General features: G+C 39.5%; 2 protein-coding genes across 3 annotated transcripts; both read left to right on the forward strand.

Annotated features, from left to right (window-relative positions):
• The first annotated feature begins 215 nt into the window (after positions 1–215).
• Positions 216–6,300, forward strand: pglyrp5 (peptidoglycan recognition protein 5). Of its 2 annotated transcripts, XM_047392832.1 has the most exons (5): positions 216–1,796; positions 3,663–3,877; positions 3,975–4,170; positions 4,274–4,392; positions 4,520–6,300. In XM_047392832.1, exons 2-5 carry the CDS (start codon positions 3,853–3,855, stop codon positions 4,726–4,728), a joined length of 549 nt encoding a protein of 182 aa, XP_047248788.1. In that variant the 5' UTR covers positions 216–1,796; positions 3,663–3,852; the 3' UTR covers positions 4,729–6,300. The 2 variants fall into 2 exon arrangements, with proteins under 2 accessions (XP_047248788.1, XP_047248789.1); XM_047392833.1 differs by lacking the exon at positions 216–1,796 and having other exon boundaries at positions 3,657–3,877.
• A 6,095-nt stretch (positions 6,301–12,395) lies between these two features.
• Positions 12,396–14,718, forward strand: foxg1c (forkhead box G1c). The gene has a single exon (XM_047392350.1). It carries the CDS (start codon positions 12,670–12,672, stop codon positions 13,849–13,851), a length of 1,182 nt encoding a protein of 393 aa, XP_047248306.1. The 5' UTR covers positions 12,396–12,669; the 3' UTR covers positions 13,852–14,718.
• Positions 14,719–17,837: the final 3,119 nt, after the last annotated feature.

A 17,837-nucleotide genomic window follows, 5' to 3' on the forward strand; every position in this document is an offset into this window, starting at 1 on the left:
GCGGAGGTTGCTGAGAAGCACTGATACTACATATAACCTGGATAATTAAAAAAAAGTGCACAAGTTTGTTTTAGATTTTCTTTAACTAATTCAGACAGGGTTGAAATTATACATCTCAGATATATATGTACACCCCACTGATCTATGGATGAATGGCATTTGAAGCAATGCTTTTTGTTTTTTGAAGACATAAACAAGCTTCTGACATAATCCTGCTTAGATATTTGAACCCTCTTCTTTTCAGTGGTAGAAGCCAGTTAAGTTGATTTGGTGTTCTGGCCTGGCTTTTAATTGTAGTCTAGACATTTTCAGTACTTTCAAAAGTGGATTAGTTGCTTAATGGGAGCCTGCTTTTTCCATACCAGAACCAGTTAGATGTGTCTTTGGGAACATTGTCCTGTTAGAACACCTGCGTTGTGTAAGTTTCAACCATGAAGCTGTTTATTTAAGAAGAAGTTAAACATTTAAGAGCTATTTCTCCATACGTAATAACCTGCCCACTTTGTTTACCAGTACCACTGCATGATGCTGCCACCACAATGTTTTTCTTGCATTTTAAAGCCTCATATTGACTCTTCTCAACATTCTCGTCACTTTGGCTAAATGACTCATTTGTCTCATCTGACCACAAAACCGCTCTCTTAAATAACATCTGGCCTGTCCGAAGTGGCAGCTGCAAATTCCAGTTGTCCTCGAAGGTGGCGATTTTCTTGGTTGGAGGCCTTTCAGTCCGTGGTTATTTAAAACTTTCTTCACTGTGGACAGTAACACTGATGTCTCATCAGTTTCCAGTTTATGGTGGGTCCGAGACCTTAGAGGTTCCTGTTAAGTTCTTGAACACTAATTGGACACAGCTGGGTTTTCTACAAGGTTATGGAACACAAACACGTCAAAACCGGTTTTAATAGGTAAAGCTGGATAACATTAAGCTTCTGGGTTGAGCTGCTCAAAGCTCTTGACTTCAACTCTGTTAGAATCTTGTGGATTATGCCTAAAACTCATGGAACTTCATCAGTCCTGCCAAGAACTGAATAATAATTATGCCAGAAGCTAGTTGATGGCTACAAAAAGTTTGTGGTTGAAGTGCAACTCTCCAAGGGAAATATCAGTAGGGGGTTTATTACCTCCACCACAGAGGTTATGTTTTTGTTGTCTGCCTGTTTGCAAAATGTCTCAAAAAGTTCTGAATGTATTTTGCTGAAATTTTCAGACAAGGTGTGTATCAGGACAAGGAATAGATGATTAGATAACTTGGAATTCCCACATGGTTCCTCACCCGTCAGCAGCTGACATGCAGTAGCCTTGGCCGAGGTCAGCGCTCTCTGAGTGCTTTTCTAGTTTATTTATTTGATCCTGTGTGGCTTAGAGAACTCCACAATAAATTTGATTTTTGTGCACCCAGTTTTTGTTTTCAAAAGACACTGAAGTTGTATGTTTTATAATAGTTGTAACCTGAAAAAAAAAATTGATCAAATACATTAATTAAAACTCAAAAAGTGACTTTCATGCATTGAATACACCGCCGTTTTTTCAGGTTTTCCCGATTAGAAAGAATGGAAATGTCTGTAATTTTCATTGTAGGGACACTTCAACTGTGAGAGACTGAATCTAAAAACCAATTCAGAATATAACATTGCATGATATTTAAATAATTAATTAGCATGAAATTAGTATTTGGTACAATAGAAAAATAGAACTTAAAATTTGGTACAGATTCCTTTGTTTACAGTCACAGATGTTTCCTGTGGTTCCTGACCAGGTTTGGGGACACTGAAGCAGTGATCATACAGGGGAAGGTGAGTCCAGCCCAGGGGGAGAACGGTGTGAGGGGCTTGAATTTAAGCTGTTTACTGAACTGTAGCAATAAACATTGTTTTTAATCTACAAACTGAGGTTTCTAAAAGGCAGCACTAAATGATACTCTGTAATTGGCACATTTAAAGAATATATAATCACCTGAGTTTAGAAGCCACTAATACAACCAAGGGAAGTTCAGAGCTGTGAAGTAACAGCCATGGCTGTACAAGCAAAACTACTCTGGATTTTTCTGCATTAAGAAGATTTGCAAATCATGGCTGAGGGTGTCTGGTTAGAATGTAAAATGAATGTCCATCAAAGACTAGTGTTTTCCGTAATAATGATGTATGACTTCCCACTCACTCGCCACAAATAAATGGAGCAAAAAAAAAAAAAAAACTGCGGTTTATCTTCATGTGCAGTGAATGAAACTGCAGAAAGAAGAAAAGGAAGTCTGGGAAGATTTTGTTGCTAAAAAAACCAAAGCCAGAAACTGCAGTCGGATCCATGTGATTTGCAGCGAATCAGAAACTGTTTTGAGTTTGTCAACTCTGTTCACTACTGCAACCAGAAATGCATCCCCACAGCATGATGTTGCCACCTGCAAGGGTGGCCATAGAGGTGTTTTTTTTTTAGGGGATATGTATTGTTAGTTTTCATTCACACATTGCATTTTGCATGTTGACCAAAACGTTAATTTTTGTTCCCATTTGAACAAATAATATTTTGTGTTCCTTACCTACATTTCACTGTCAGTATTTTAGGCAAAAATGTTACATTTTGGTCTCATCTAACCAAATCTTCCACGTGTCTGCCTTGTTCCCTACATGGCTTTTCGCAGTCTGCAAAATGGGCTTTTTATGTCTTTCTGCCAAAAATGGCTTTCCTTTTGGCACTCTTTCATAAAGGTCATATTTGTCCTTCCAACAGGTTCTCCTACCTGAGTTCTAGATCTCTGCAGCTCCTCCAGAGTTACGGAGGGCCTGTTGTCTGATCAATGCTCTCATTGTCTAGCTTATCAGTTTACAGACATATCCTGTCAGGTTTGCCATTGTGCCATACTCTTTCCACTTTCAGACGTCGGACTGAACAGTGCTCAGTGAGAAATTCAAAGTTGGGATATTGTTCCATAGCATACTTTCTCCCTGACCTACTGATCTACTATGTTCTTCCATCTTCAAAATATTTTTTATTGATGTTCTCTAAGAAACCTCTGAGACCTTTGCAGTACAGCTGGATTTATACTGAGATTAAATTACACACATTTGGACTCTACAAATTAGTTGGTTGCACTGAATTTCATTGAGGGGTATCAGAGCAAAGGAGCCTGTTTAAAAACAAACTTTCTGATTTGTGAAACATTTTTATGCATCCTTTCACTTTTCAGTTATGCACTACTTTGTCTTGGTTTATCACATATAATCCCAGGTGAATATGTTGAAGTTTGTAGTTCTAAAAAGTTCAAGAAGTGTGAATACTCTTGTCAGGTACTGTATAAACACTGGTTAATTCAGCAGAACATTGAACTGTAGTGTGTGGGTTTACCTGGCCTGCCCAAAAAATTTGAAAAGAGTTAAAGAGGAAAAATATTTTACCCTTTTCAGAACCTTCCTTGTCTTTCAGTAAAGTGTTTTCCCTGAATGATCACAAACGTATTCTGACTACCAGCTCATTAAAGAGTCACACCAATTCGCGTCTGGTTTCCTTCTACGGAAAAACAAACATCTCAATATTTCAAAATTGCAAGAACTGATTTCCTGTCAAAACTCCGAAGCACTTTTGAAATCCTATCTGATGTGTGGGAACAAAACTGCTAGTGTTTCAGCCCACGTGTGATGTTAAACTACACTTCCTCCTTTTTCCAGCATGTATATTCCGACCAGCTGGTTGTGCAATTGTATGACTATTGCCTTGCCATCTGCACCTGGTGGAAGATGACCTATTTGCGTGCAACAACAAAGAACGTGGGAGATGTAGTTTCCATAACCACGCCCTCCTGAACAAACTCCGATAAGAGAGACGCTTCCTGGTCAGTCTTCACATCTACAAGCTACTATGTACAGCCTCATGAGGCAAACAGGTGAGTAAACAGATACTGGTCACTGGTAATTCTATGCTTTTAAACAAAAACCGACCTGTGATTTTAAGGATCTCTTGATCTTCAAACGGCTTTTCAGCGAACATAGTTTCAAGGCAAGAGTGGGGAGCAGCCGCCCCAAAACAAAAGGAGAGTCTGGAAGGTCCAGCCAAGAAAGTTGTGATACACCACACTGCCCTCCAGAGCTGCAAAGGTCTGTCAGAGGGCAAGGACCGGCTTCACAGCATACAGAGGCTTCATATGAAGGAAAGACACTTTGATGACATTGGGTATAAGTGAGTATCTTTTGCATTTAATGTCCTGAAAGTTAAAGGAATATACTTTTGACATAAATACATGGTTGTCACAATGTTTGTTTGTTTGTTTGTTTTTTTATAGTTTTCTTATTGGAGGAGATGGCAGTGTGTTTGAGGGCCGGGGCTGGGGTGTGATGGGGGCTCACACCAAAGGCCACAACCGTGACTCCCTGGGCATTGCTTTCATGGGCAATTTCAACAGTAAGCACTCCGTTTGACTACAGCAACCACACCATGTGTCAACAACAGGACAAAAAAGAGATGTTAAACTGATGACTAATCTCCAAAGCATGTGGATAATAAAGCCTTCTTCTTGCTGTGATTTCAGATGACACACCGAGCAAAGAGGCAATATTGTCAGTCAAACAGCTGCTGATGTCTGGGGTTTTGGAAGGCTTCATAGAACCACAGTTTGTCCTGTATGGACACAGAGATTTAGGAGCTACAGAATGCCCTGGAAAAAATCTTTATGCTGCACTATCAAAACTGAGGAGCTCAGGAATACATTTCAGAGAAGGAGAGGAAGGGGAAGTCTAAACCATGAACTTCTTTCAACCCTTCACCGACTATTTCCTAATCCAACAAATTGAACTTGATATCATGAGGGTAGAACTTATTATTATTTTTTTTTATTGCTGTCAAAAAAGCCCTGGCCTTTTCCTAGCAAGGACTTCAATATAACCTTGACACCACACCATGATGTTAGCAGCAGATCCTTTAAGTCCTGGAAGTTGTGAGGTGGGGGCTCCATAAAATGGGCACATTTATCCAACACAACCTGCAGGTGCTCAGTTGGATTGAGATCTAAGGAATCTGGAGGCCAACACTGTTCCTGAATAACTTGTTTTGTGGCAGGGTTACATTATCATACTGTGAGAGGCCACAGCCAGCAGGGGATACTGTTTTAATGAAAATGTGTAAATGGTCTGCAACAAACTTGGGTAAATGATACGTGTCAAACTAACACCTATCCATGTGGGTGGCAGGACCCAAGGTTTACCAGGAGAACATTGCACAAAGCACCACGCTACCTCCACTGACTTGCCTTCTTCCTCCATCTGGGAGCCATTTGTTTCCTAGGTGACAAACATGAACTCTGACTGCACTGTTCAATGATTAGGATTAATTGGAATGTATGTACCTGACTTTTGTGAAGTGCCTTGAGACGACATGTGTTGTGAATTGGCGCTTTATAAATAAACTGAATTGAATTGAACTGGGACATCCACATGATATAAAGGAAGGCCAGGCTACCTTCCTTCATTGCTATGTGGTCCAGTTCTGGTTCATTAACTTCTTCAGAAATTTGAGCAACAGTTGCTTCTTTGGTTGGATTGAACCACATCAGCCAGCACTCTCTCCCCACTGGGTTTAATGAGCCTGTTACCTGTTTGCCACTATTCCCTGTTGAAAGTTACTGACCACTGCAGACCTGGAACACCCCTGAAGCGCTACAGTTTTGGAGATGCTCTGACCCAGTGAAACTTAGATATCACAACTTAGCTTTTGTCAAATTTGTTACACCTGACCATTTTTTCTGCTTCTGACACACCAAGTTTGAGGACAAAACGTCCACTTGCTGTTTAAGACATCCCACCTACTAATAAGTGCCACGATGAAGAGATAATTTGTGTTATTCACTTTACCTGTCAGTCGTCATAATTGTGAGCCTAAACGGTGTATTATACCTCAACCAGTTTGACGCCTGTAAGATAGGATCTTCACCACCAGAGAGAGCCATGACAAAGGATGAGACAAAAAGAAGCAACGTGTCTGCGTCACCGAACCCAGCATTAATCAAATGTTTTGAGCTGAACGTGTTCTGTTATACCATTTTACCGTGACTAACTACTTGAGTCTATGCGCAATATGAGTACGAAGTGCAATTCAGTGATTAAATTCAACATAAGTGCCTGCAAAAATGAATGTGTATATTTTTTTGTTTTGATGTGTTGTATTTTTTCAAAAAAAATCCAAATCCTTTTTGTATCATTGTACGATTATTTTTCATTCCTTGTTTGTTGTTGTTTTACTTCAGCGCTTCACCCAAAAGAGAGCAGTGCTCAATTTTCACCTTCTGGACCACAAATACAGCTCAATTAAAAAAGACGGTTTGGGGGAGAATCGTGCTGTTCTCAGGGTGTCGCTGAAAAAATCATCCCAAAAAAAAAACAAGACGTGAATCCAAACGATAGAATGAGGAAAAAACATCCCAGAGGATTACAAGTGTTAGGGCAACGCTGCCTGCGCCCTTTCTCCAGGGCCAAAAGCATTCCTGACAAGCGTCAACTTGTGCAGCGAGAGAGGGCCCTGTGTCAAAGTGACTGGAAGCAGGAACAAATTGCATATGTAATTACAAACGTTATTACGGATATCTGCAGATGCATGGTTCGGGTAAACTGAGCAGTGGTTCTGACTGATGAAAACAAACAAGCTAACACGATAAATTAAATCCAGTTTCAGCGCGACGGATGGTTAAGGATTTTTTTATCCAACTTTTTGTACTGTTTTTTGAAGAAACCGAATTATTATTTAGCATCTGTCACACAATAAAGATATTTGCGCTTATAATCGATCCTGGATGATTCAGATTTCTAGAAGCTTTTTACAGATAACCCAAGCCAAGAGTTACTAGTTGTTTTGATCACACGAAAAAGCGTACCAAAAAATTACTTTTTGCATAAAGAATGGAACGACTGGGTGCAAAGCTTAGTTTAATCCGGAGATAGGTCTGAAAGATGGAGGCTTAGCGCCCAGAGTTGCCATGCAAAGCCTGACCAGTAAACCTAAACAAGCTTCATTATTAATTATTATTATCAATCATTATTAATTCATTATTATGAATTAGAAAGTTTTGTAAGGGGTGACCAGGAGGACATTATAACTTTATAATCTTGCCATGGCACACCAGAACATCATGGTCCTTCTTAGGACAACTTATTGTTCCGAATTTTAGTGTTTTCTAGAACCTATATGCGTAAACTGTACATAGTCTGGGCATATCATGCAAAACGGGACACTATGAATGACAAAAAAAAAAGTCAGGCTAAATCAAGTATATAACAAATAAAACAACGTTGCAACTAATCAAAACCCGAAGTTTCCTGAATTAAATTTGAGCATGAAAAAGTATTTGGTTAGCTTTCTTTTTGCCTGCTGTCCTTCCACCTTTCATCCCAGAGTTTTTTAGAATATGAACGGCCTAAATGGTTAAGCGGGAGTATGTTGGGCTTCTTGTTCATGAAACAAAAAGTACCAGAAAATACATTCATGAAAGAAAGTTCCATGTTTATTTATTTGTTTGTTTGTTTAAAATGAATTAACATGAGCACAGGTTCACATGTAAATGCCAGATTTAGCCATAAAGGCTAATTTTCATCCACATGTATGAGGACATCAGTATGATTTGGTCTTTAGCAGGTTCTAAAACTATTTAAATGTAACCTCATGTGTACAAAAGCACACAACCGATTAGTTTAGATGACAGAAAAGAACATAAATAGATAAACAATAACAACATACATTTTTTAATAATTAAAAGTTGTTTCAACTCATATTGGTTATTTTGTATAAAGTGCATGTATACATTGACTTCCTACAACCATTATTTATTGTATTGTTCTATTTCAAGAGATTGTCTCTTTTTTTCTGTGTTGTCCGTATTACATCAGAAATGCACCACATAAGCAGTTCGGTTTCCGTTTTTGTTGTTTATGTTGGAGTTGTGCATACTGCATCTAACTCTTTTTTTGCCAAATTCTGAAGTGCACAGATTATTGGAGAAGTAAGGAGAAGGTGAGTCCTTCCCAGGGGTAGAAGGGTGTGAGGGGATTGAGTTTCAGCTTATTACGGAAGTGTTATAACTGAACTGCACCTATAGTTCACGCTGTCAGTCATGCAGACTGACAGCGTGAACCTTTATTTCTCCCCAGGTTGTGGTGTCTGCTGTAGCACAGTTTAGGTGTGACTTGTGTTTGGCATTGTGGTACATAGTGTTATTTTTCATTTTGCTCATAAATAAATGTAGAATTTATGATTAACCAGGTTTGCAAAAAGTGACCAACACTGACAAACCAACTAGGATGATCTTGTTTAACAGGTTGTTTTTGATGCATAATTTACGTTTGGTTTGCACTTCCAGAATGAATCCAGACTATCTGAAGAAGCCTGATAATGCTTGCAAATTGCTTGTGAGATGAGTCATATTAGGATAAAGTAACTATTATGAAAAGCATTTATTGGGAAGGAACCCTGAACCCAGAGCCGGCCCAAGGTTTCATGGGGCCTTGAGCAGGATTTGATTTGGGGCCCCCTCCCAGTTAAGCCTATTACCTACCAGTCATCAAAGCAACTCTAGACTCTCATTTAAATTCAACATGCATTATCATCTGGGCATTTAACACTACTTGTCTTACAGTTAGTTAACTAGTGGGCCAAATAAATTTAAAAATTCCTTAAATTGACTGTAAAACCAAATTGGTTTGTGTGACAATCTGATCAGTTTCTTATTTAATAGAATAATTGCACTAGGGATAAAGTGTTTTAGAATGAGAGCTATAAAAAATGTTTTGTGTGTGTGTGCGCATGTGTGTATGACTGGTGGTGCGGCCTTTGAGTTTTGTTAGTCAGGAAGCAGGAGGCCAAGTTTAATCGGTTGCTCTTCAAACCAACCACAGTAAATCAGGAATTGTTTGTTGAGATTCCTTTGAAAATTGGTACACTGGGGCTCATTTATCAAAAACTGGAGTAGATGTGAGTGCAGAAATTGTTGTGAAATATGTTCCAGTTGTGATTTATGAAGCCATGTGTTTATACACCAATCCCAACACAGGAAACAGTCTGTTGTTGATAAAGCTGATGGTTCAAAACCATGGTGACTGAAATTTTCATTCATATTTTTTCCTAGTTTGGATGATCTCACCCGCAGGATTTGCAGCATTAATAAACAAAAGACAGTCAAACTTTTTTTTCTTTCATGCTGAAGTGACGGCATCCCAACAGACAGATAGTGAGACACAAAGAGACTCAAACAAAACATGTAACATGGTTTTGTATGCTATAAAGTCTCTGTAAATGTGTAATATCCTGCTATTTTAATCCCATTCTTCTTAGTATTCAAGTATTTAAAACTCATATAGTAGGAAAGCTAGATGATGTTTGTCCATATCAGTTTATTATACTGCATAATCATCATGATCATCAGATTAAGACCAAATGTCCAGCAAAACCATTGCGTAGAACTCCACAGGCCAAATGAGGTTACACAGTTTCTTGGTCATACAGCAGAGTTCCCGCATTGGATCCAAGGTACACCCACCTCCCCGTTAGTACCCCCAAAGTACCGCTCCGCTGCTCCATAATGGCCCATGTCCAAATGTAAGCTTCCTAATATCTCATGAAAGATTCCACTGTCGACAAACCCCAAAGTGGAGAGCACCTGTACAGACATGGAGCTGAAGGTCCACCTTTTCCTGCTTTAAATGCGATTCTAAATTTTTGCATTGCTTCATGAAAACAAAATCGGCTTAATAGCCATTGATCACTGTGCCTAAAAACCTATTCAATCCAAGAAACCTTTGCTTTCTGTGTGCAAATACATACAAAGTAACCAACACCATAAATCTCTGTTTAAACACAGCACTATTTCATGTTTAGTGCAAATGATCAACAATTTATCCCAAAGTCATACAGTGACATTGTATTACATATAGAATGAACTGAGGAAGAAAATTTTTTTATTTGAAGAACTAAAAGCTCTTTTTCATTAGGACTCTATGTCCTGTCAAATAAGGAGGCAAGTGTACGGTTTCAGAAATTTCCACTCATGTCTCAGATAACATAAAAATGACTGCAATGATTCAACTTTATGCGGCTATTGGAACATTTGTGCAGTCACCCTCTCTGATCTTCAAAGTCAACTAATCATGAATCAAATAAAATCCACAATAAACCTGACAGTTTGTGGTTATTGTCATTTTTGAACCAGAATTGACAAACACAGTGCTTTGAAAAAGCATTTCCCCCCTAAGGATTTCTCTGTCTTAGTGTTTTTTTTTTTTCTTGCTTTTTCGTCACACTTCGGATCATCTATTTTAATGTCAGACAAAAATAACCTGGTTTATAGAAATGCAGTTGTCATGTGATGATGTCATTGATAGTAAAAGAGTAAAATAGAGTAAAAACACTATACAAACCAACCAGACTCAATGCAAACAGTTTTCTCCTAAATCTACGGACTTGCTGTGCCACCAGTGAAAGCAACAATAACTACAATCAAGCATTTCTGATAACTGGGAAAGCGTCTGTTGAATCGCTGTGGAGGACCTTTTGCCCACTCTTCTTTACAGAATGGTTTTCAGCAATAAACTGTCTTTAAGCATGTACAGCTTTTTTAAGGTCATGCCACAGCTAACTTAAGTTCAGACTTTAACTAGGCCACGTAACCTTCATTTTTTTGCCATTGAGATGTGGACTTGTTGAAGTGACTTGGATCATTGTCCTGTTGCCAAACCTGAGAGGGGTAGAGATTAATGTCATTAACTAATAGCTGAACATTTTCTTTCAGGACTTCCTGCTAGAGGGAAGAATTTATGGTTCCATCATTTACTGCAAGTTGTCCAGGCCCCTGAAACAACACTACTACCACCTTATTTGACTGGAATACTGTTTTAGCTTTACACCATATGTAACCTTCCAAAAAGTTCACACTTCTGTCTCACAGTCCACAAAATGTTTTCCCTAAAGTCTTCTGGATCATCAAATTCGAGACAGGCCTTTGTATTCTCTTTGGCCAGCAGTGGTTTTTCCGCTTTTGCCCAGTCGCTTTCTTTCTGTTGAATCATGAACACTGATCTAGAGGCATGCAGTGCTTTTAAATGTTATGGGTTTTTTTATGACCTCCAGAATGAGTGTTCGGTGCAGTCTTGGAGTAATTTTGGTAGGGCAGTCACTCCGAGAAAGGTTCACCACTCTTCCGTGTTTTCTGAATTTGTGGATATTTGCGCTTTAGAAATGGCTTGATAACCTTATCCAGACTGATAGACGTCAATTTTTGGCTCAGCTGTGAATTTCTTCATATCAGGGCACGATATTGTTGCTACTTGATATGTTTTAGTCTTCTTTATGTTGTTAAACAGGTTCTGTTTGTGATTTCTTGATTTTGCAGGTCTGGCCTAAATCTGGTGCGGGTGTTGCTAGCAACAGTTAATTCATGACTTAACAAGGAGGGGCTATTACTCTTTTAAATAAGGTCAGGTTCATTTGTATACCTTTTTTTTTTCTTAATAATTGAAGTTATCATTTTAAAAGAGATTTTTGTGTTCACTCTGGTTACATATTTCTGATAATAAAATGTGTTTATGATGAAAATATTTAAGTAAAACAAAACAGAAGAAATGTGTAAGGGGGCAAATATTTTGCATGTTATTGTAATTCTCAGCTTGATTTCCTCACCTGTGCATATCCACAAAATCTGAGAGCAGGCATGCGATTTAAACATATCTACATCCTACATCCTGAAATGAGCATAAAAATGACTCTATTTTAAAGTCATAAACACATTTAATAAATGGGGACCAGAGTGCAGAAAATGTGACCTAAGCTATAAAAATTACAAAACGTCTAGTATTAATAAATTTCTGTTAACATACAGGCAGATTCTCATTGAAGGCATCAGAACTGTGAATGAACACATATGGGATTATGCGGCTAACGAAGAACTGCAAAAGAACTTTAATCATATTTTCTATTTTAGATTCCGTAAAGCAGCCGCCCTTTGCTGTTATGACTGAAATATTTACCTTTGGACGTCTCTTAATGAACCTCTGGGAAGTTCTTTCAAGACTCTTTGGAAAACCATTTCAGGTGACCTCATGAAACTCATGGACAGAATGCTAAGAGAGCAAAGCAGGAATCAGAGCAAAGGGTGGCTATTTTGAAGAATCTAAAATATAAAAATATTATTTACACTTTTTGTTAACTAAATAATTCCATGTGTGTTCATTCACAGTTTTGATGCCTTTGGTGAGAGTCCAAACAGTCATAAAAATAAAGAGACCCATTAAGTGAGAAAGCGTATCTTAAACTTTTGAATGGCAGTGTACATATTAAAAGGTTTCCCTTTAATTTAGACATTTGTCAAGCTGTTTCATTTTTAAAACGTGTAGCTGCATTTTAAATGTGAAACGATTCTAAATCCTTGAAATGATTAAAAAGTAGGCTCAAACTTGATTAACAAAAATCAATGTGATTGTGTTAGAGAATTAAAGCGCTTGGGGAGCCGCCCCCTGTTGTTCGGGCTTATAGGTTATATCTTGGACCAGCTTTGCCGGATCATGCGCATGTGTTGGCAAGTTTCGGTCAGCGCGTCTTTAGCTCGTCACCACTTTGAATCCGTTCATCGTCGCTCTGGGCGCTCAGTGACGCGCTCTCCTGCGGTTTCACGAGCAGCTTGGCTGTAGGCAGTGACTGTACGCACAGATGGAGCTGGAGGATTTAAAAACTCCGGAGCGATTACTCCACAAGTCCTCTTTCAGCATCAGCAGTCTGTTGTGGAGAAGGGAAGGGATGATGGGTGACCAGGACTCTCCTTCTTCTCGTTCTCTTCATTCTGAGAAAGCTAGTCAAGAGGAAAACTTTGAGAGCCACAAAAGCTGTGAAAACTCCAAACTAAACGCTAAAATAGATATCAAACCGCTGAAACGAGAGGACAATAAGAATGAAGCAAAGAAAACAGGAGATGAAGATAGCGTCAAACCCGAGAAACCTCCTTTTAGTTACAACGCGCTCATCATGATGGCGATCCGCCAAAGTCCAGAGAGACGGCTCACTCTCAACGGCATCTACGAGTTCATCATGAATAACTTTCCTTACTACCGACAGAACAGGCAGGGGTGGCAAAACTCAATCAGACACAACTTGAGTCTGAACAAGTGTTTTGTTAAGGTGCCGCGACACTACGATGACCCTGGTAAGGGCAACTACTGGATGCTGGACCCCTGCAGCGACGACGTGTTTATCGGCGGCACGTCTGGGAAACTCCGGCGCAGAGCCACCGCCAGTTCCCGGAGCAAACTTGGTCTGAAGAGAGGAGGAGGTCGACTGATGCCCCCCAACACGGCAGCCAGCGTTACCTTAGCCGCAGCGAGCTCGTTTTACTGGCCAGTGCCGCCGTTCTTGCCTCTCCAAGCACCGGTGCGCGCCCACATCGGCGCGGGGCATTACCTGCGCGGCCAGCCGCGTCTGCCCAACCACGCCGCCTCGGTGGTTTCTCAACGGGCCCGGCTGAGCGCAAGCGCCGCTGACACTGACCGGTTCGTGCGGACGCGCCAGGGGATGTCCTACATCGGGGTCAGCTGCGCGCAGTCCCGTCGCCATCAGATCGGGTCCGCATGCGCCTCCTTCTCCGCCACGTCCATCCCCGCATGCACACTGCCGCTGTCGGAGCCCTGCTCATTTAACATGATCTCCGGGCAGGCCAGCTACTTTTACTCCCATCAAATACCGTGCGCATCCGTGTTTAGTCCTTATCCGGAGGAGTGCGGCGTTTCCAAGACGGGACAACTTTTATCCAAGAGCGGGCACTCAGAACTGGGAGGATGCTGTACTGACATTCCAAATTACTGCCCTCAAGTCGGCTCAAGCCCTCCTTTTGGGATATAAAAACTAAGACTATGAAAAAAATTAAACACTAATGTAGCATTTAGGAAAAAAGGAAATAGAATAAATAAATGTCAACACAGCCTAAATGACACGTATCTACTGAAAGTTCTGTTATAGACGAATATCCTGCTTTAATTTTATGTGTTACGCAGGAAGATGGCATTGCAACTTGGAGATTATTAATGCCATGCAGTTTGTTGTAAATAAAAGAGGCTTCCAACGGTGACACTATGCTTAACTTGTGCCTCCGAAGCTGATTTAGACGTTTCTGTCTCCACACCCTTCAACAAATGCGCAAAAATATATTTACAAACAGCATGAATGAGAGAGAAGAGCAAGAAAAAAAAAATACCACTGATGACCACGTTCTAGTTGAAACATTTATTGTTATCATTTATCATGTCTTATTATTTTCCACGCATTCGACTGGTGTATCCAGAGTGAGCTTTGTGCGCATGTTATTTAGGTCTGCAGATATATACATCATAGCAATGAGGAATATTTTTCATTTGCGGTGATTCCTTTTTGGTCACCAAAACATTTGAGGTCTAAATGCTGTTTTCAAAGCAGTGCAGACAATATTAAAATACTAGAAACTAATAATTAAAAAAGAAGAAGCTGCATTTCAAATAAAATAATTTAATTAGTCAAAAGAGCCTAAATAATTGTTAAATTAAGGATTACTGATTGTATAAACAATTCGAAATCAAAACTGTTCATTTGCTGCACTTATTCGGCTCCATCATTGTTGCAACTAAAAAAGAAAAATATTACATTCCTATTTTAATAACTTTACATGTAATTAAACGATAAATAATGCATTTTAAATTGTGTTTTCTTTCCTCCCCATTAAAGCCTTATACTGTTGTTGATTGTTCTCATTTGGCTGCTTTATTAAGCGTTTCACTCTGGAGATTTGAGCCCGCAAAAGGAAAATAGATGGACCAAATTACACGTTTAGAATAAAAAATATATTAAAGAAAATGAGCCTGTGAAGGGAATGGTTGTCTATTATTATTATTATTATTATTAGTATTATTAGAATGTTGCTGAAACAATGCGGAGACTGTTTTGTGACTTTGTCAGTCATGCCATTTCCAGTGGTTTCTGTTTCGCTCTGCGGTTTCATCACTGCCTGTTAAACTTTCCCTCACCTTCCAACCGCCGCCACACCTCCACAAATTAATACCAAAAAAAAAAAAAACAAGGTCTATGAGGAAACAGATTAGAGCACCTCCATCTCTGGACGGCTGCCTCGTCTTTAAACAAAAGCTCTTTTATGCGGAAAGACATCAGCCCGTCAGTCACAGTCGCTCTGTGCTTAAGGCAGACGGGACTGGATCAGGTAACCTCACTGTTGCCAAACTCGCTGTCTGGATGGATACAGATGAATATTTTCATTAGTGGCATGAGTAATCGTGGCAGCGTTGAGGAGATGGGGGGGGGGGGGGGGGGGGGGGGGGGGGGGGGTATGGGTGGAAATATAGGCTTAAGCAGTGTTGTCTGGTTCTGTTGGAGTAAATAAGCACCTTCCTGTGGCAGGTTTCCTAATACACATAAATACTGAGCTCATTATTGTTTTGCCATTTGTTTGGGCAGATCTTGGTGCTGATGTCTGAGCTTACAAGGAGCTGAAGACTGCAGAAATACGAAACTGTTGACAGTTTAGAAAGTTGTTTCTGGTTCCAGTTGCGCTGCAAAGCAGGAGGTTTATGTTGCGCAATGAAAGTTGCGCACTGCTGAACGACAGAAATTGGATATGCTTCTTGCAGATGTGTTCATAACCCTTAAAATTTTTACATTTTTTCCAGATAAAGCCTCAGACTTCACTGTTTCAATGTAAGAATTTTGTGAAGAGTAATGAAAAAATATGGTTAATAATAATATTCAATATTTTCTACAAAGAAAAATTAAAACATATGGCGTACATATACTGTATGCATGGACAGAGTACCAGGAGAGAATCCACATATGCACAGGGAGAACATATAACTCAGCAAGGCCCTGAGCTGGATTCCAGACCAGGACCTTATTGCTGCAAGGCAACAGGGCTGAATGTGCCATGGTGTAGCCGTGGAGAATCTAATTAGCTCAAATACAATCAAATCAATCCCATTCCTTACGATTACATAACTTCCAACTTTATCCCAACTACAATAAAGCAGAGTCAAATCCAGCTCATCATGCAATACTAACTGGTAAAAAGCTGTCCTTTTAATAGAGACACTGACTTTGCAGCAATCCCTAACCCTAACCAAGCATGTTGTGACAATAAGGTCAGTGTATATTTCACCCAATCCCTGCTTAAAAAAGAAGAAGTCCATCATGTTTCATTTTTCTGCCGGAAACACGTTTTAAAATGAATCCAGTGTTGTTTTACAGTGATAGCCCTGCTGCAGAAATCTTTGTCTTGCCCATCTGATTTAATGCTTGTTGCTCTCTTAATTAGGCAGCTGAAAAGTGTTTCCAGATTAGCCTTAGCTGTAAGGTAACGCTGAGCTCCTTTTTTTCTGCACATCTTAAGATTTGAGTCTCTTGGCTATGTTGCACTTCATCAAGGTATAGGACCAGGCACCCTGGAAATCAATCCCACACACTCACCTCTCTCAGCAACACACAGGCAGCCTTTATCTGCAGCAAGTGATTTCCTCAGGTAGATGTGTAACCTTTGGAACAAGGTGGGTGGGTTGTGCACCCATAGGCGTCTGTCTGTCTCTTGCCAGAAAGCCAATCTCTTAGTGTCTCATTGCTGCACCGTAGCATACGTCCCCGTTTCTCTCACTCTCTTTAACAAACACACTCACATTCACGTTTTGCTGTTAGTGTGTTAAAGAGTATAACAAAGGCTTAACTGTTTGGTCTGCAGTATCAACCCAGCTGCTCCCTCAGCCTTATTTATTTCCTCTGGTTCGTTTATAAGCAGAAAAAGGCTCGTTCTGAAAGTATATCCTCACACTTTAACATTTTATCGCAACTAATAATGAAATCCGGTAGGTCTAGTAAAATGCACGTCTTCTACTAATCTGAGGCAAGTCTGCATGGTAACTTCAGAACATATCTTCAAGATATGAAAATGACATTGGCACATCAACCAGCTGCAAATGCACACTCATAGTGTCTTCAGTACATGAAATGAAAGAAAAATTATGATTGTAAAAATATGTTTTAATTCAAATACTTTTTTCTTTTGTCATTTGTCGGACTGTTATGACATAATAGAAAGGTTGCTTTTTTTGTTGTACTCTTTTCACTTTTTTTTTTACCAGTGTTTGGGCTGAATTAATGTTTATCTCTAAACATCAGCACCAAACTCTGATTTGTGTTTTCTTACGTTTTACTTAAAAAAAAAAAAATCCTTGTCACATTTATCAGCACCCCTGTAAAGATGTATTAGAGTCTTAAAATAAAGTTTATCTTTTATTGCAGTAGCATAATCTCATACTGAAAAATAGAGAAATCCAACCTTTAATTCTAAGTACATTTGTTCAACGTTTTTAGAATAATGAGGCATATTTACTGTGTCTCGTACAAGTATCCTTACCCCTTGAACTTTGATATATTACGTCACAATACAATAACAAATATCAGTGGAATACACACCAAGTGTATAGTTATCAAGTGAAAGGAAGATATGGCCTGCGTATGTATTCAGCCCCATCCACTTGTTTAACCCTAAATAAAATCCTGTTCACCAAATGTCTTCAGAAATCACCTGACTAACAAAGACGATCTGTGTGTAATTTACCTTCAATATAAATCCAGCTGCTCTGTGACAGCCTTAGAGGTTTGCTCAAGAATATTCGTGAATAGCATCATGAAGACCAAGGAACACAGCAGACGGGTCAGTGAGAAAGTTGTGGAGAGGTTAAAAGCGGGGTTCGGTTATAAAACAATATCTTAAGTATTTAACATCTAATGGAGCATTGTTCAACCTATTATCTGATCATTTAGTGAGTACGTCACAAGTCTGAACCTAGCAAGACATG

The sequence above is a fragment of the Girardinichthys multiradiatus genome, chromosome 18, assembly GCF_021462225.1.
Source record: "Girardinichthys multiradiatus isolate DD_20200921_A chromosome 18, DD_fGirMul_XY1, whole genome shotgun sequence".
NCBI lineage: Eukaryota > Metazoa > Chordata > Actinopteri > Cyprinodontiformes > Goodeidae > Girardinichthys > Girardinichthys multiradiatus.